At 36.0% G+C, this 19,459-nt stretch overlaps 2 protein-coding genes across 8 annotated transcripts in view; one reads left to right on the top strand and one right to left on the bottom strand.

The window, feature by feature from the left end:
* The window catches only part of GTF2A1L (general transcription factor IIA subunit 1 like), a 495,737-nt gene that overhangs the window by 178,131 nt on the left and 298,147 nt on the right, over positions 1-19,459 (bottom strand). The window lies entirely within an intron of this gene.
* The window catches only part of FSHR (follicle stimulating hormone receptor), a 150,405-nt gene that overhangs the window by 56,476 nt on the left and 74,470 nt on the right, over positions 1-19,459 (top strand). For all 5 annotated transcript variants that reach the window (XM_016137114.2, XM_016137117.2, XM_016137115.2 and 2 more), the window contains exon 2: positions 7,447-7,518. In XM_016137114.2, coding sequence (XP_015992600.2) covers positions 7,447-7,518 — 72 coding nt within the window. The remainder of the gene's footprint in view (positions 1-7,446; positions 7,519-19,459) is intronic.

Genomic DNA, 19,459 nt, shown 5'->3' with positions numbered 1-19,459 from the left:
TGATACTATGCTGACTTGATCATTCTATGTTGATCATTCTCAGAATTTTCCTTTTGATAAATATATATGTATCACTAAACATAACTTTGGGTGGTGAACACATAATGCAATACACAGATGATGTTTTATAGAATCGTACACTAGAAAACCATGTAATTTTATTAACCAGGGTCACCCCAATAAATTTAATAAAAAATAAAAATAAATAAAGGAAAAAATAAATAAATTGTAAGTTTCAATAAGAAAAAATAAAACAAAATAAAATGTAGGTTTTATTATTCTTCAGGAATGGTGAGGCCAACAGATCAGAAGAAAACTGCTATTGAAAAGATAGTTTTTATACTCAGACCCCAACAGAAATGTGAATGCCACTATGATGGCACATGGGGAAGCACCAAGGTCAGTCAGGAAGCAGAGGGAGCAACAGGAAAATGCAGCAAGAACCTTAATTTTGGCTTTCGTGCAAAGGAAGGTAAAGAAGTTTAGGAGTGGCTAGTTTTAATAACTTCAGAGGACTCTGGGGTGTAGGGGCCACCCTAGAGGAATTAGGGCAGAGGAATGGTAGCCCGGAGTGAAAGGGCTCCATAAAGCAGGTAGTTAGGGGTATGGAGGCTGGTGCATTTGTTTCCAGTTTCTTTTTACTATTACAAATGATCTCGCAGTGATTAAATATTTTACCTGTCTCCAGACATACATGTGGCAGAAAGACATGGAATAAATGAATTCAAGAGCATTCGTGCCTTGACCTTTAATACATATTGCCAAATGGCTATTAAAAGTATTTGCAGCAAATTACCCTTCAATCAAGAGTACAGAAAATGTTTGCCAATAAGATGGTGTGCAATGGTATCTATTTAATGTCTAAATTTCTGAATTTGCATTTTCCTCATTACTAGTGAATCTGAGCATCTTTGCATATGTTTTTTGGCCACTCGCATTTTCTTTTATATAAATTGGCTGTTATATCTTTTGCCAATTTTTCTACTGGGTTATATGTATTATTATTATCTTGTAAAGTTCTTTATATTCTGGATGCTAACTTTTTTTAGTTGCGTGTGTTGTCAATATCTATCCCAAATCCATATCTCGTCTTCTAAATTACTTTATGTATCTTTGTTTTATAGAAATCTTAAGTTTAGTCAAATGTATTGAAATTTTACTTTCTATTTTGGTGTATAGTTTTGCTTTGTTTTTTGGTATCTTTTTAAAGAAAGTCTTCTAATCAGAACATTGTACTTTATTTAAAATTTTAATGTTTTGATTGTTTCCCATTTAGATCTTTAGTGAGTCTGGAATTAAAATTTTAATATAGTAATAAGCAAAGGTCTCATTTTTTCCACTAGGATAATCAGTAGCATCCCTTACTGATTAGTCCATATCTTCCTCCATCGCTTTTTAATGCTACCCAATCATTTGTCATCTTCTTTTGTTTACAGTCTATTTCTTTGCTCTTTATTCTCTTCCATTAGTCTGTTTTTTTTTAATCACTACCAAAGCATCATAATCACTATGACTTTACAAAAATCATATCATCTCTCATGTAATCCTCCCAATCTTGTTTTACTTCTTTAAATTGTTTTGGTTATTCTTCACAAGTTGCTTTACCATATGAATATGCATCAGCTAGCCAATTTCTATACACACATACCTAAACAAAAAAATACTGTGCCTTTGTTGGGTATTGCATTTAATTTATGTATTAATGTTGATTAAAATGAGTCTCTTCACAATGTTGAGATTTCCCATTTATAATGTGCTGTTTGTTTCTTCAAGGTTTTTATTGTTTTTTAATTAAATATCTGATTATGCTCCATAAATCGTTATCTTTTTTTCTTAATGTCTTATATTGTATAAGTTCCATGGCCATTGTAATTGACATACTTTAAAAAATTAAAAGAAAGCATATTACTTTATGTACTAATTTTATAGCTATTACACCTTACCAGATTTTTTCATTAGTTCTAATAGCAATCTCTTAGATTATTTTAAGAATAGAATTTTTTCTTTTGCATAGACAATTATGTTATCTATAAATAATGACAATTTTCAAATCAATAATCCTATAGCTTTTTCTTCTCTTACTATATAGGCTAGGCATCTACCGCAATATCATGTAAAAGAGGTAATAGCAGTCATCCTTGCCTCATTCTTAATTTTAAACAGAATGCATTTAATATTTCACCATTGAATGATATTTATTGTAGTGGTTGACAGATTTAATCCCTTATCAGATTTAGAACATTCCTCCTCTTCCTTATTTGTCAAAGGTTTTATCATGAATGGATTTTGGTTTTAATCAAATATATTTTCTATGCCTATTACAAGAATCATGTGGTTTTTCTCTTTTAATTCTTTAATGTGGAAATTTCCCTGAATAGAGTTTTATAATATTTAGCAATCCTTGAATTCTAAACCCAAACTGGTATTGAAATATTTTTAGTCTCTATTAGATACATATTGTCACGATCTTATTTCAGGTTTTTCTATTTACATTAATGAGACTGGCCTAAATCTTTTCATTCTTTTATTGTCCCTGTCTAGTTTTACTACTTATGCTACACCAGCCACATAAAATGGGTTAGAGAGCATTCCCTCTTTTGCTAATCTCAGGAATAGTCTGTGTAAAATGGAGATTTTCCATTACTTTAAAGAGGTAGGATTTACTTCTAAAATCATATGATGCTGACCTTGTTTTTTGGTGGATAGCTTTTAAACGACCAAACCAATTTCTCAATGGTTATAAATTTATTTGGTTTTTCTATATTTTCATGAGTCAGTTTCAATAAGTATGTATTTCTAGGGGAATTATCCATAAAGTCTGATTTTTAAGATCTAATGTTATAAAACTGTTCTTAGGGTTCTCTAAGTTAAAACCTGTAGGTAAGGGCCGCTTTTCACGTCTCTCGTGATTTTATTGGGTTTTTTCCTTGTTTAAAATGGACAGATTTTCTTTTTATTACAATAATCTTTCCAAAGAGTTAGCTTTAATTTGGTTGATCTTCTTTATTGTTATTTTAAATTCATTTCTACTCATCTTTATTATTTTTTGCCTCTCTACATTCTTTAGGTTTCTTTTCTCAAGGCACACTTAAATTTTGCAATGAAAATTCACCAGAATAATGTTCCTTTTCCTCATGCCTTTACCAATGTTCCTTATTTAAAGAAAATCTGCATACATCTTTTGTATTAATCAATTAGAGCTAAATCAATAGTTCATAATGAATTATGAGAAAGTTGCTGGTTAAAACAAACCTATGATAAGTAGTTTGCAACTTTTGGTGATAAGCAGTTTTCTTCAATAAACATTTCAATAATGTTACTTTTCTATAACAATAATTTATAGTGTTGAAGTTATAAATTGAGCCCTTGAAACATTGTAATAAATCTTTCAATATTACAAGAAAGCTCCTTACTCAACAATAAATTTATGTAGAAACTTAACCTTATAATTGTGAGATACCGTGTTAGTACAGATTAAACTTAAGCTCTATATATCAAGTTGTAAAGTTTAGCTAAGTGTTTATCTTCTCAAAACATCTCTATCAACAGTCCCTCATTTTCTAATGTTTATTATTAAAGTGCTTTTGAGTTTGCACCTTAGATTCTAGCCAGAAATGGAATAAAGAAATACTGATTTCATCATTTTCTGTTTCCAGATTTCTGATGTTCTTCAATAGTTTCCTGTATTGGAAGCTTACCTCATTAATTTCCTATCTTTTTTGTTTCATTTTCTCGTATAATGATTTAAAGCTCCAAATTTCTCTGTAAGTAGCAATTTAGCTACACCCCATAAGTTTCATGCTGTACTTTAATTATAGTTCAATTCCAAATAATTCCTAATTATTATTTTAATTTCTTCTTTGATTTGTGATTTAAAAGAGTGTTTATTTAGTTTTGGTTTGGTTTAGGCTTTCCAGTTGGGTGTACATGTATTGGGGTGGGGGTGGGAGTTAATTATCTTTTATTTCTGATTTCTAAGTAATTTAATTTCATTATCATGAAAGTAAATGATTTCTTAGATACCAATTTGCTTTGTGACCTAGTTCTGGGTCAACATCTTTTTAGTATTCTTTGTTAAATAGGTGAGTTTTCCAACCATTACGAAACCCATTTATTCAATAAAGTAAACTAATTTCTTTGTTCACTATTCCTTCTTGCTTTTTGTTCATTCCTATTAATTTTTCTTATTCTATAATGAAATTCTTTTGCTAAAACTTAGTTATTAGTGGCTAATTCAACTTGTCTAAATGTGTCTTTATTTTACTCTCACATTTGAATGATTATTTAGGAATATAGTATTCTAAATTGGCAATTACTTTTCCTAATATTTTTTAAGATAGTTTTACAAAGTTTTTAAATTATTTTTTATTTGAAGATAATATGTCTTTTTCTGTTTGCATTTAAATTATTTTTATGGCTCTACAGTTTCAACTAATAGGTATCTGGTAGTAGATTTATTTTTGTTTCCTATCCTGGGGCTTGAGATATTTTATTCTGAGGATTTATGTCTTTCATAAATTATAGGAAATTTTCAGATTTTATTTTAATGAAAATTGCCAGTCATCCATTTTCTGTACCTTTCTTTCTAGAATGCATATGAGATTAGATAGATAGATAGATAGATAGATAGATAGATAGATAGATAGATAGATGCCTATGAGATAGATATATAAATAATGTACAGAAGAAAGAAGTGGGTCTTTGCATTCCATCTTCCATATTTCATCTCATGTACCAGTTTGCCATCAAAACACAAATTCCTTGGCTACAAAGTCTAGATAAACTAAACTGCTCTCTACCCACAATACACTGGCTTCAGTTTACCCTCTTAGAATTATAGTCTGCATTCACTGCTCAGGGTTCCATCTTGTATTCAGTTGTTTTACTTTGTATACCTAGGGATTTCTCATACATTCTTGCAAGCTCAGCTATGCATTTAAAACAATATTTGTTATATTTTATGGAAGACGTTTAGGTCATTTTTATGGAAATATCTTCAAGTAATTTAGTTTATAACATTTCTGGAAATGGTAGTCAAGACTTTAAGTCTTCAAAAAAGATTTAATTAAGTTTGAACCACTTCATACAGGTATAGGCAATAAAATTTTAAGAAAATATGCCTGCTTATTAGGGTTTAGTTTAAAAGGGCTATACAGTTGACTTGTTACTAAATAAAAGAGTCAGTTATCCAAGGCTCCCCTCTTTGTATATCTCATTAATTAATATTTTACTTTAATATCTCAACTCCCTTCAATTTTAGACTGAGTAGTTTAAAGCACTTTTATTATTTGCTTTTACTACAGTTTATTTTCATCATTTTTCTTTCATGTGATAAATAAGAACAAAAGAAACTTGTCCGTGTTAATTAAAGTACAATTAAGGGAGTATGAACTAACCATGATTGTTTGCAGAGGGGCATTCTAGAAAGTTGATACTCTTCCACATCTTTATGCCAAATTGAAAATTATATCACTTTTTACTTAAATGGTTCCATTAAGACTGTTTTTATTATGATCTGATAGTTTGAGACCCAGGCTTTAATTCACCCACTCCTTTCAGTCTTCCTTTTATATATTTATATACTTCGAGATTTTTTTCATTTCAATCCTTATGTAACATTTATAGTTATTACATCAACTGTATCCCACTACTGTTTTCTGGTGATTCTAAGGTTTCTGGTTTTGCCTTCCTAATATGTAAACTCTTTCCAGAACAAGAACAGCATGCAGGATTCTCTCTCATGATTTCTTACTATAGAGCTAGCTGGTAAACATGGCAGCTGAATTCAAAATTTAAAAAAAAAAAAAAAAAAAAAACCACCTGCCTGTATAACAACTTTATCTGAAACAGAAATTCCACTAATACCAATAAAAAATAAGAGACTAAAGCAATGAAGGTGTGTGGAACTATCTAAATGCGCAGTGTTAAGAAAATGAAATTCCTATTAATAAATTACAAAGCAAGAGAAAACCAGAGGGAGGAATAGTATTCCTGTTGTAGAGATTCCAAAAGGGTCACTTGAAATCCCACCCTCAAGCCTAGAACTCTGAGACTGTTCAATAGCCATTCATTACATCACAGAAGAAATCTTTTTTGAGTACTCGTCATATTCCAGACACTGACGTAGGCATTTAGTATACAGCAGTAGACAAATCAAGCAATAATCCCTGCCCTCAAAGGGCTTGTATTACAGATATAAGTAAGAGATAGATACATGAATGCATAAGTAGATGAACAGATTGCATAACATGTCAGAAGTGCTATAAAGAAAAAATTAATCAGGAAAGGGGGCCAGGGGCCAAATTGGGGAGTTTTTTCACTTATTTAAGTAAGGCAATTAAGGAAAGCATCTTTGGAAAGTGACATCTGAGCAAACAGCAGGTTAAAGGAACAGCCAGGAGGATATCTGCAAGAGGAATGCTCTAGGGAGGGAGAACTGCAAATGCATAAATATTAGGCAAGAAGGAACCTGGCATGTCCAAAAACTAGCAAGAGAGTACTGTGACAAGAAAGAGATAAGCAAAGAGAAGAGTTGTCAAAACTGAAGTTAGAGCATCTATGGAAAGAGAAAGCAGGAAGACCTTAAAGGGCCCCATAGGCCATTGTATACAATTTGGGCATTTCCCTGACTGAGATGAGAAACCACTGGAAGAAATTTTGAGGCAGGTGTGAGAAATACTTCAAGATAAATATTCAAAATTTGAAGGCAGCTGAGGTTAAGAAAAAAAATTTTTTTTTTAATGGGAGAAATTATGGTGTGATTGTATACTGAAGGGCAGGACCCAGTAGAGAAACAAAAATAAGTGAACAAAATGTATGAAAAAAGGAGGGGAATTTTCTGTAGTGGCTACTTCAACTAGAAGAGAAGGGAAGAGATCTGATGTAGATTGGAGGGGCTATTCTTAGCCAGGTCCAGGGTCCTGGCTACCAATGATTAACAGGAGGAAAGGGCAGGTATACAAGCACAGGAACAGATGGACTGATGGCTAGGAGCCATGTGAGAGCATAAGGAAGTTCTTTTCTATTGAGTTAGTTTTCTCTTTAAAACAGGAAGGAAGGTCAGCTAAGAATGACACTAAGGGAAGAGGTACTGGAGGTTGGAGCAGAGAAAGATGAAGGGCTTCACACAGTGCTACAGTAGGCAACATGGAGTGGTGGTGACAAGCAAGGTTCATGTCCCAGCGCTGCCATGAGTGTATGATCCTGAATATGTTTTTTAACCTCCCTATTCTTCAGTTTCCTCTTATCCAAAATGGGTATAACAACAGTGCCAACATCACTGCTTTGTGGTGAAGATAAAGAGAGATAATATAAAAGCAGTGGAAATCATCACTAAATGGCGAGCTCTTAATATATGTCGGCTCTTAGCTGATTTAATACATTAGGCACTCAATTGCTTATCAATGAATGGATAGGCAGTAATATTTATGTCCACTCTCTTTTCAGGAGGTTTGTCCTCACCAAGCTTCGAGTCATCCCAAAAGGAGCATTTTCAGGATTCGGAGACCTAGAGAAAATGTACGTACCTGACAATGCTGTGTGAATGCTTCCAATGGGGCTGTGGGCAGCAGCCTCAGATTATATCTAGCATGATGCCCTATGCTTAGAAGCCAGAAAACTTTTCATACTTACTCCCATTTTATTTCTTTATCATAGTTCCTAAATTATAATGTGGAATCTTTCAGAGTGTGGCCATTGGAATGAACATAAGCAATCCAAGAATCCTCACTTTTTTCTTTTATAAGGTGTTGCTCCCAAAGTGGAGTGGAATTTTTATAAATCAAAGTATTTCTCTGTCGACATTCATTCCTTTTTAGGAAAACTTTCTATTACTTCTGATTAGTTTTTAATTGAAAGAAGGGGCTAATATTTGTCCTTTAGAGCTTCTCTAGACTTCCTGTTCCCAAAACATGCTGATAAATGGTAACTGACACAAAAACATTTAGAAGTATTAGGAAAGTTTACAGCGCTGAAGGAGATTTCCTTTGGAAAGAGAAGACTCCTTTGTTAATACAAACATTCACTTCATATTGAGCTAGTTTAATGTATGGGTTTTCCCAAACAGAACTTTCTCGAAATGGGGTACAGCTGTAAAAAGAACAAATTCTCCTGTATTTAAGGCAACCCACTCTCCTTTTGAAGGCTCTTGATGCCATCTCCTGGGACTTTAGGGCTGGGAAAATGTATTCTTCACCACAGAGACCACTAGAATTCAGGACTTAAACCCCAATAAATATAGCAACAGAGAGACAAATTACACAGAAGAGAATTAAAGCAACCCCCCAGGTTACATGTACTTCTCCTTCTTGAAGCCACTCAGTTTTTCTTATTGATTCTTTCCCTGTCCCTCTTTTAAGAATATTTGCTGAGGTCTGAGAAAACAAGAAAGAAATAGATTAATGAAAGAAACACAAAGCAGAGAGAGTGGCAATGTGTTTCGGCAATTAAACCACCTGCTTAGAGAAGGGTGGTCAGAATCTTGGATTTGAGTGTTAGTTTTAATAGTCATTAAATCACCTTATCTCTCGGGGCCTTGGTTTCCTTATCTGTGTGTTAAGGGAGGAGTTTTAAAAGGAAAAGATAGTTTACGTGATCTCTAATTTCTAAGTGCAAGTATCTTCCAGTTGGATGAGACCCCAGTGGAAGACCTGTGGTCTTCAGGATTTACCCTCTTGAAAACATTCGACACTCAGAAATTGGGAGATGGGGACACTCATCTGAGCAGAGATCAGCAAGAGAAAGAGGGAAGCAATGGAGTTGGTGAGCTCTTGGCTCAAGGTATATTCCTGATGGATTAGCCATTGCCCGACCTGGAACTAATGTAGACCAAATGACTACTATATATGCCTCGCCCCCCAAACAGCCCTATTATTGCATAGAAATTATTCTAAAGATAGGAAATATTAGATATAGCAAATAATCCACCTGAATCAAATTAAATCCAGCAGTGTAACTGACCCCGCATTGGGCGTTCTGCATCACACCAGACCTTCCAGTGGTGATCTAAATGGTTGAGCTGAGCTGACAGCAAAAATCCCAGAGACAGGGAAGCTGGCTCAGGAACTTCTCAACGTCCTCAGACACAGCTTGTCCATTCCTATCTCATGTCTTTCTTAATTAACCTGCACTTACACAGTGGAATGCCAAAAATAAAATTAAATTGATCTTATTTTTTCCAACACTTTATATGTCCTAAAGCTTCAAAACTATTCCCTAGTAGAGAGTCTGGCCCTAAATTGAACTCTGAACAGTCTGCTCATACCCTTCGCTCTCTATGCCTACCTTTATCCATTGTCTCACCTTCTAATTCTTGGTCACAAACAAGTTCTCTTCTACTTTCCAGACCTATCTCATTTTTGTTCTTCAGTTTTTAACCAATTTCCTGAACTTAATAAATATTGGCTTTCTCTCCAATATCTCCCCCTCCACAAATCATAAGTTCCTTTTCATTCATGTTCTACTTGTGGCCAACTTTTACCTATTCTTATTAAAAAGAAAAGGAAAAATAGCTTTCTGTATAAATTTTCCCTTCCTCCCCTGCTATCTTCCTCTCTCTTCCCATCACTTCTAGTCTTTCAAAAGGACAGCCCCCTGTCCATTACTTTCAATCTCTCCTTAGCCTGCCCACTTGCTATCTGTCCAATTCTAATATTGTTAGAATTCTCTAACAATATTATTCTATTAAAGGTCCTAACAATACCATAACTGCCAGGTCTATGACTTCCACTTTGTCTCTTAGTGCTTAACTTAGATGTAGCTTTTGATTTCAGTGACCATCCATTCCATTCTTAATGCTCTTTTCCCTTCTAACTTCAGTGACACCACAGCCTCATGCCTGCCTGCCCTCTTAACCTCCCAGACTACCCATAAACAATTCTCTCCAAACGTCTTGTTCCTCAGCTGCCCCTCAAAATTCAGATATTCCAGGGCTCTATTTTCAGCTATTTTCGTTTTTTATAGTCATACTCACAATTCACTAACCATCACAGAATGTCTTACTCGCAGGGCTCCTAATCCCTTATTTTCAAACGCCACCTCTCTTTTGAGGCCATAATTCTTTCTGAAATGGAGAGCCTCTCAAATAGCTACAATTAAATAGACTGCAAGTGCCTCACATTCAATATATCCACACTAGCTCATTATCTTATCTTTAAATTTCTCATCCTCTCATGTTGCCCAGTGAATAACATCACTACCTGCCCAGGCTCCCAAGCAAAAAAATTCAGAGTCTTCTCTCATAATGCCTTCTCTATCCCTTATATCCAGGTACTCTTCTAGTCCTTTTGACTATCTCGAAAATATCTCGAGAATCCAGCCCTCTTCTCACTCCTGCTGCTACGAGGTCCAAAGTCTCATCGACATGCACATACCCTACTCTTTGAGGCTGCCGTGCTTGTCTCAGCTTTGATCTCCCAAGCACTCTGCTGCCAGGCCTGCATGGTGCAAACTCCCTTACAGAGGAAACTGTAGGGACGCTCATTGCTATAGATTTCAAACTTAAGTCCCTGGCACAAAAATCAAAGTCATTTATCTCCCATCAAATGCAGTGTATCCCTCACTTTCACCAGGTAGGAAACCTTGACATTTCCCAAGCGTTCTCATTACCAGACTGAATATTGCTCATCTAGAATGTGATAAGATGCTATCCCTTGACCCAATCCATTCTACACAGCAACCAGAGTGATATTTTTAAAATTTATATCTAATCACATGTCACCTTCCACACCTGCCCCCTCCTTCTCTCCCTCTCTTTCCATGCCTTAGCACTGCTCTTAACATTTAAAAAGAAGACCTATTACATTCTCTCCTTTGCTCTACTAGCCCTTTTTAGTTCTTAAAATGTACTGTTATGTTACCCACCATAGGCCTTGCTTGGCACATGCTGATTCTTCTGACTAGAGTATCCTTTCCACCTTGCCCTTTTAATTTAGTCAGCTCCTCCTCATCCTTCAGATTCCCATGCCAGTGTCACTTCCCAGGAAAGCCTCTCCTGACCTCCTCAACTAGGAGAAATCTCTCTCTCTCTCTCTCTCTCTCTCTCTCTCTCTCTCTTTCATATCATCACTAATCTCTATGGGCTGGCTATCATTTTAGAAATTTTACACTTATTTAGATGATAATTTAATTAATTTCTAACTCCTCTATTGGCCTGCAACTTCCACGGGCACAAGGACATGTTTGCTTTTACTCAGCATTGGATACATGATGCCTCACATAGATTCTGGTACATACAATAAATAACTGATAAGTGCACAAATAAAAATAAACAAATAAACAAACATAATTAGTTGGAAAGACAAGATAACCATATATAAAAAGAAAATACTAAAATAATATGAATAATAATGTACAAGTTAATAGGCAAATGAACATTGGCTGAGAATCTACTAAGATCTAGGCACTTACATAGTTACAGTTTAAAATATAATCCAGGACAAGAATGTACAAGATAATATGTACAAAGTAAGCGATACGCATATTGTATTTGTTAGAATTCTTTCTGTTGTGAGAGGACAAAGAAAACAAATCTCAAGCAGCCGTAAGGAGAGAAAAGGGAATTTAATGGCTCATTTAACTTGCTGGTCAGAGAGGAAGAATGGCTTTAGAAACATCTTCACTCAGGTCTCCCTTCCATATGTTAGTTTCAGCCCTCAGCCCCACCCTTCAGCAATCCTGCCTCCACATCTTGAGTTCTGTTTAGAAAAAAAAAAAAAAAAAAATAGCTGACTTTTTCTTGTTCCATTCCTCAAAATCTTTAGATTTATTATGACTTGCTTAGATCACACAACCACACTCAGACCAACTACAACAGCTAAGGGAATATGACACTCGAATTGGCTGTGGCCTAGGTAAATGGGCTCCATTCTTAGCAGTTTAAAACACCTACCCCAACCACATGAACTTGGAGTGGGAGAGGGAGATCCACAAACAAAAACTGAAGTCATTGCTGGGGAAAGAAAAGGGATGGTATTTGGGTAAACAACTAATGTCTAAAGAGAAAATCAGTCCTGTTCTCATCTAGAAGAGAATGGTCTCTGTGGCCAGGGTGGTTGGGGATCTGGTGAATTTGATTATTCCCCCTTCCTCCTATTAGAATGACTGAGAGAATCCAGTAACTCTGCCCCAATCCACACTGATGATTCTTCTTTCACTAACCCACCTTAACCCACTCCCCTCTGTTTAAATCCAAAAGAGAAAAGAATCTTTTTGGTAGAACTGGAGCAGGAGGGTTTCCATTAGAAATGAAATCACTGTTCATATCTTAGCTTTAATCAGCATCGCTATCTCAAACCTCACTATTCCTTACTGCTTTGGGACTGGCTGGAGGAAAAGGAAATCATTAAACTCTCTACAATGTGAAGTGGCTTTGCAAAGTGCACTGTAAACTGTTTACATTGTCTTTAATTACTTCGGAGCCATATGTCAGCTTGGTATAAAGTGTGAAGATTACACTGAACAGGGTGGGGGGAATAGGTGACAATGTGGTGATTTATGGTTACCAGAAAAATTATGTATGGAAATGAGTGCAATTTAAAAACACATCTACCATGCTATTATAACACTTGAGAGGAAAGAAAAGCCAGCTTATAACAAAATATCTTTGAAAATAGGAGCATGATGAATATGTAAATGAGACCAATCAACATCAGCTGAGATATGGTATATGCAGATGAGACGGCAATGAGCCAAAATGTGAAATAGCTCCCAAACCATAAATATGAACCAAATAAAATTTTATTTGAAATATTCATGATAACATAAGGACAAAAAATATAATCAAGTGATTTACTTGCATATAAAAATAAGAACACTAGTCGAAACTCCAGCCTCCACCCCAGATCACAAGGGAAAGCAAAGTTAACAGAGGGACTTTTAAAAGAAGATTTATTGGATGAGAACTGTTGCAAGCACAGTAAAAAAGTTGAAGATCCTCTAAATTCTCAGTTCTTCAGGCTCACTTAGCACAGATAAAAGGAAAAAACATAAATTAGGTAACTAAAACCATAACGGTGACAGTGCTAAAAAATTTGGGTTCCTATCTGCTCTGCTTCCCTGAGCATCTCCTTGTTAGATAATGTAGGTCCATTTCTACCTAAGCTTCTATGATTCTGAGAGTTAATGGGTAAAGAAACTTTTGAGTTCCACTTACTGAAATAAAGCAAGAGGGAGAGGCTGATGATTCTATAGGCTGCTAGTAAAAACCTGGAGGCCAGTTCATTTTTTAACCTGATCATTTTTTAAAGCTTCCTTTATGATTCTAACATACATCTGCAGTTGAAAGCCACTGAGGTAGAAGATATGTTAGTCTGAATCTAGTTCACAGAATGAATATTCATGAACATGTCTAGCATGTCTACATGGTGTGGCTGGAGGAGAATAAACAAAAGGGAGGGTGGTAGGCGATAAGATCAGGGACGAAGCTGGGGTAAGGCCATAGAGCACACAGTCGTGGGGCAGGTTTGAGTGTCATAGTTAATAATGGGAATTAAATGAGTTCTTCTGAACCCCCAGGTGAATAATCTGATGTACGTTTGCTAAAGATCACTCACGCACACAAATTTTAATTTGATAATATTTCGTTAAGGTTTTTTGTCTATATTTGTAGAGATACTAGTCTATATATTTCTTTTCTTAAAGTTGATTTGTTTGGTTTTGTTATGCTGGTGTTATAAAAGGAGTTGGGACGTACCTCCTCATCCTCTATATTCTAAAAGAGTGCAATTGAGAATTCGATAAGGGAAAGAGGAGGGTTGTTTGTTGCCTCCAACCCCCTCCCACAAATGGTGCTGAATCACCTTGGTATCAATGAGAGAAAAAAATAAACCTCAATCCTTACCTCATGTCATACATAAAATTTAAGTCTAAATGGGTGTTAGACTTAAATACAAAAGCTAAAACTTTAAAACGTCAGAAGAAAATATAGGAGAAAAATCTTCACAATCTCGAGATAAGCAAAGACTTCTTAAATAGGACATGGAAAATATAAAATAAAATTTTAATTTGAGTTTATCAGAATAAAACTTCTGATTTTCAAAAGGCAGTGTCAAGAAAATGAAAAACCAAACTACAGACTGGGAGAAGATATTTGCAATACAGACATCTAAAAAAGGACTTGTATCGAGACTACGTAAAAAGACTACTCTTAAAAGTGAAAAATAAGTAAATAAACAATCGAATTAAAATGGGCAAAAGATCTGAACAGACATTTCACAAAAAAAAATATATACAAATGAGCAATAGCACATGAAAAGATGGAATTTAAAACCTTAATTAAATTACATACCCTCTAGAATGGCTGGAATTAAAAACTAACAGTACTAAGTATTGGTGAGGCTGTGGAACAACTAGAGCTCACATGTATCTGGTGAGAATATAAAATGGAATAACCCCTTTGGAAAACAGTTTGACAGTTTCTTATAAAGTATTGACCTGAGAGAAATAAAAAGATGTGTCCACACAAAGACTGATTCAAGAATGTACATAACAGATTTACACAGAACAGGTGAAAACAATCCAAATACTCACACCAGGTCAGGGGGTAAACAAATTGTGTTCTGCCCATACAATAGAACACTAATCCAAAATTAAAAAAAAAAAGAAAGAAAGAAAGAAAGAAAAGAAACTAATACAATAACATGGATTACTCTCGAAAGCATTATACTAAAGGAAAAAAACAGACACAAAAGAATATATACCATGTGATTCTATTTACATGAAACTCTAAAAAAGAAAATCTGCTAAGGTGACAGAAAGCAGATCAGTAGTTGCCTGGGGCCACGAGTGATGGAGGGGATGTCTGGGAAGAGGAACAAAGGAACCTTTTAGGCTGGTAGAGCTGTTCAATATCAACTGTGGTAGTTGTTGCAAAATATATCAATTTGTAAAACCTCAGCTAAAATGAGTGCATACTATTATTTGTCAAATTATACTTCAATAAGATTTTTTTTTAAACCAGTAATTATTCATTACCTATCTGGGCCAAGTGTTTTAAATACCACATCTCAGGTATCCTGCACTCACAGACAGGGATATTAACATTCAAAAAGGATAAGCAAACCAACCATCATCAGAGGGCACTTTTGCAGTAAAAAGAGGATTTGAACCCAAGGTAGGCTGGTCTTTTCTGCTACACATGCCTTCCTTTTTTATGGCATCTACCATTTTCCAGAATTATTCTACTAAAGGAAAAGCATGACTAGGGAGGATTAAGGCTGTGAAAGCTCCCTCTAATGTCATTTATAAATAGAGGAGAGGATTTCTATCCCTAAGCGCTTGCTTGGAACCTCCATAAACCAGAACCTGAAGTCATTTTCTATTAGGACAGTCATAAAGGGCAGTAAACCTCTTCTTGGAGGTTTTTTTGCCTTCAAGTTCTAGTGTACCAAATCATTTTTGGGTTAAAGCTCCTGATGACTCTAGCTTTAGTCCAAGGGTTTGCAAACAGAGCTACCTGTTAAGTTGCAAATTAACTTAGTCAGCAGTTGGGAAATATAAGAGTTGGGCCAATTAAGTTGTCAGTATTGACCCAGGTCAAACATGAGTTAGTGCCCAGAAGGTGAAAGTCCTTATCTCATTTCCTGTTCTCCATAAACATTCTGAAAACAAGTTTTTTTTTTCTGTATTTATTGCTTTGCCAAGAACACAAGAAGCTGTTTTCTTGTCACATTTCAGGTTGATGTGGTTTTAGAGTTTCCATTAAGTCTCCATACTTTCGACTGTTTCTAGGTGGGTCTTTAAATAAATTCTACAATCTAATAGTTGCCCAACTCAGAAAGAGAATAATTTATTAGCTTTGTGATTATATGCTTAGGTTTTTGCTTTTTTGTTTCTCTTTGTTTTGCTTTGATTTTTTCCTTTTGTTTGTTAGTGGGGGAGGGCAAGTCTGATAGGGGAAACAGTTCTTGAGATCTAGTGATATGGATGCTCCCAGCACTGTAGGCCTTATAATTCTCCACATCTCTCTTTATCCATGAAGATAGTGTAGGATCTAACTGTGAAGACAGTGTAGGACTTCATTTGCTGGAAGAGATGATAAGAAAGGAAATACTGGAAGAATAGGTAAGAGCCCCATTGTCTTAGTCGCCCTGGGCTGCAATAATAAAACACCCAACTAGGTGGTTTAAATAACTGTATATATCTCACAGTTCTGGAGACTAGAAGTCCAATATCAGAGTGCCATCAAGATTGGGTTCTGGTAAGAACCTGCTCCCTGGCTTGTAGACACCTGCCTTCTTGCTGTATGCCCACATGACCGAGAGAGAGCTCTGGTCTATTTGTCCCCTTATATGGGCACCAATCCATCATGAGAGATCTGCTCCCATGACTTCACCCTATTACTTCTCAAAGTTTCCACTCCCAAAGGCCACATTGGAAATTAGGGCTTCAACACATAAATTGGGGAGGTAGGGGGAGAAAGGCACAAACATTCAGTCCATAGCACCCGCTGCGAACTAGCAGGCTTATAGCAATAAAAATGTATACTGTAGATGTTCACTTGTTTTGGAAAACATATAGGTATGCCCTCATTTACTTCTGCCATCTCTAAGATCCTGCCCACTCTGGGCTATTTGATGCTCCAAGGCATTGTTGATACTGATGACCTCTGCTCAGTGCCTTTCATTCAGCCGCTAAGATTTCAAAGTGGCAAGATCTGACAGAGTTTCCTCAAATGAGGCTCTTCTGGCTTGCCATCGAATATGGTCTTCCATTTTCTAATCAACAGCTAAGCAACATCACCTTCTCTACCTTGCAAGACTTCTGCTGCAGCCATGTTTGCCCTTTCTTGACAAGGTAACCTGTGGGAGAGATCTTCAAATGTGTTGTGTTTGTTGGGGCTTACAGATATGCCAGAAGATGAACTGGCCTTTTTTGCTCTCTGCCAGTAACTCAGAGGGTTTACTAACAGAAGATACCATTAAGGCAGCATGATACTCAAGTTGAAAAAAAAATAGCCTCATGGCTTTACCCTAGAGACTCTTGCTAGGTTGTTTGTTTCTTTTTTGTTTTAAATAGAATGGTACTAAAATAAAAAGATGCAATCTAAACACAAGCTCCAATCAATGCACAAACTATTCATTTTTATTTCCTCATTTAGCCCATGCCCATCACAACCAAATCCATCTGGGCCGTTTATAGCTTAAGAAGATACTTTAAACAGTGAAAGACTTCACTAGGCTATGAACCCACTTGCCTGCCCACCCCCCAACAAATAAACTAAATGAATCTTACACTTCATAAACCTCTCCTGTAGTGCTCAGACCCACCTTTGCCAGCCTGTTTGGAAATCAAATGATCAGAGATGTGCTTTTATAGTTCAGACCATTCTAGAAGTTAAACAGGCAGGGAAGAAAAGCATTAAAGTGAGGAATAAATGCCAGAGGAGCCTAAATGAATAAAGTGGAAGTTAACCACCCCAGTGGGTCTGAGATTCTGAGAGAGTCTGGGCATAGAGATAGCAATTGTTGATGCCAAGTGCTTTATAAACATATAATTTGCACTTGGATGTGAGCGTGCTTTGAAAAGTTAAAAGTGCATACAAACACAAGGTATGAATGATAAAAAGAGCACATTTGCTCTGCTTTGCATTCACGATGTCTCTGCTCAACCACACACTGACTACTGCTCTTGCTGTTCTCTCTCTTCATATTCCTCCAAAGCACCTACCACAGGGCTGGGCACAGGAGAAGGATAATGGCAGGCAAAGTTTGTGAATTTGCCGTCCCTACTTTTTGGGTCCTTTCTCAACCTTTCAGAACCTCTTCCCCAAATCAAATTCCCAGTGTTTTTTATCTTATTTTTTTCATTCTTCTTTCCCAGTAAAAATAACATCATCTGAAGAATGTATTGGCCTTATATTCTAAGGAGTTCATGATTTTGCTCCTCCAAGACAATCTGCCTTTTTAAGAAGACATGAAATGGGTAATGCCAATTTCCAAGGACTGAACTGCCAGCGGCAGGATTATAGTCAATGGTGCATATGCTTAAGGAGATTTGCTTTAACACATGAAAAAAAAAACCTTTCTAGATTAACTTACTTGTTTGGACTGCAATGTACATGTGTACACAAGAGCAGAATGAGCTTCCCGTAATCACACTGATATCGGTGCCTTCCAAATTCCATCTACTGAGGACATGCTCCCTCACAGTCTGATTGACCAGGTAGAGAACTCAGGCTGGTGTTTATTTTTTTTCTTTACTGAATGTTCAAATGTGAGGCACAAGTCTTTATGTACTTGTTTAAAATGCTACCCCTTATACCTTCCTTTATATTGCCTTTCCTGCTTCTCTTCATATGTACATATAACTTCTCAATACAATCAAGTACAACACTTAAGATGTGACTTTTCACTTGGTAAAGCACACATTTGCTTTGGGGGAAAAGTATGGTGGCTTAGGACAGCACCAAATTCCTTAACAACGACAACAAAAACCTATAGTGAGGGAAGTTCTATTCTAACTTCAAGAAAATGAGGACAAACCACAGATTGCTGGTTGGGGCTTTTTAAAGGAAGGAGGTTTATAGGCTTCAGTCAAGTACTCAAGACAAGTGCAAGCTGATGGATGGCACCAGCTAATCCATCAGGTGATTTATCAGGGTTCGCAAAGTAAATGACTGTGACTTCCATCACTCCCTGAACACCTGTGATGATGAGGCTTGTAGAGCTTATGCGCTTCCTCAAGTCAAGGACACCTCCTTCTCACTAGTGTATGTTGTGTTTGTTCTGATCTATTTGTGGGCGACTCTAAGAGAGACTGAGCAAACTCAGAGAAACATAATCTATCCATCAGTCAATAATTCTACAAATTCTTTTTGAGCCACAAAATATGTGTTAATTAGATGAAGGAATGATTTGAGGAAGCATGTGTGCCAGTCACTGCTAGATGTTCTGGGCAATAAGGATACACAATCCTGCTCTCAAGAGGTTCCCATATTGGTGAATAACAACAATCACAGCTGTCATTTGTTGTGTGATTATTTTGCCATAAACTGAGATAAGCCACTTTACATGCATTATCTTATTGAATTATCATAACCTTATCACCCCAATTTCACAGTGAGGAGTTTAAAGCCAAAGAAGTTACATGACTTGACCAACATCACATATCTAATAAGTGATGGAGCCAGGATTTGAATCCAGGCATTCTGGCTCCGATTAGCATTGTAGCACAATAATCTATTATTCTGTAATATCTATGAATGTAACAAATATAGTCCAGATACTATATGATATAGGAGGGTAATGACATTGCTCTCTAATGGAGAGAAGTAGGACACACAGAAACACAAATGTACAAAGTTCTCCATTTTATTTGTAGTAGTAACAGTAGAAGTTTGAATATCTTTGCATTGTTTTTCTATTTTATGATTTTGAAATGCCTCATATTAGCTATTAGCTCGCATAGCCTCTCACACCAACCCTTCAGTGGCTTCTGGGGCAAGTATTTGTGCCCATCTAAC

This window comes from Rousettus aegyptiacus, unplaced genomic scaffold (genome assembly GCF_014176215.1).
Source record: "Rousettus aegyptiacus isolate mRouAeg1 unplaced genomic scaffold, mRouAeg1.p scaffold_m13_p_7, whole genome shotgun sequence".
NCBI lineage: Eukaryota > Metazoa > Chordata > Mammalia > Chiroptera > Pteropodidae > Rousettus > Rousettus aegyptiacus.
This window is presented reverse-complemented; position numbering and strand designations above follow the sequence as displayed.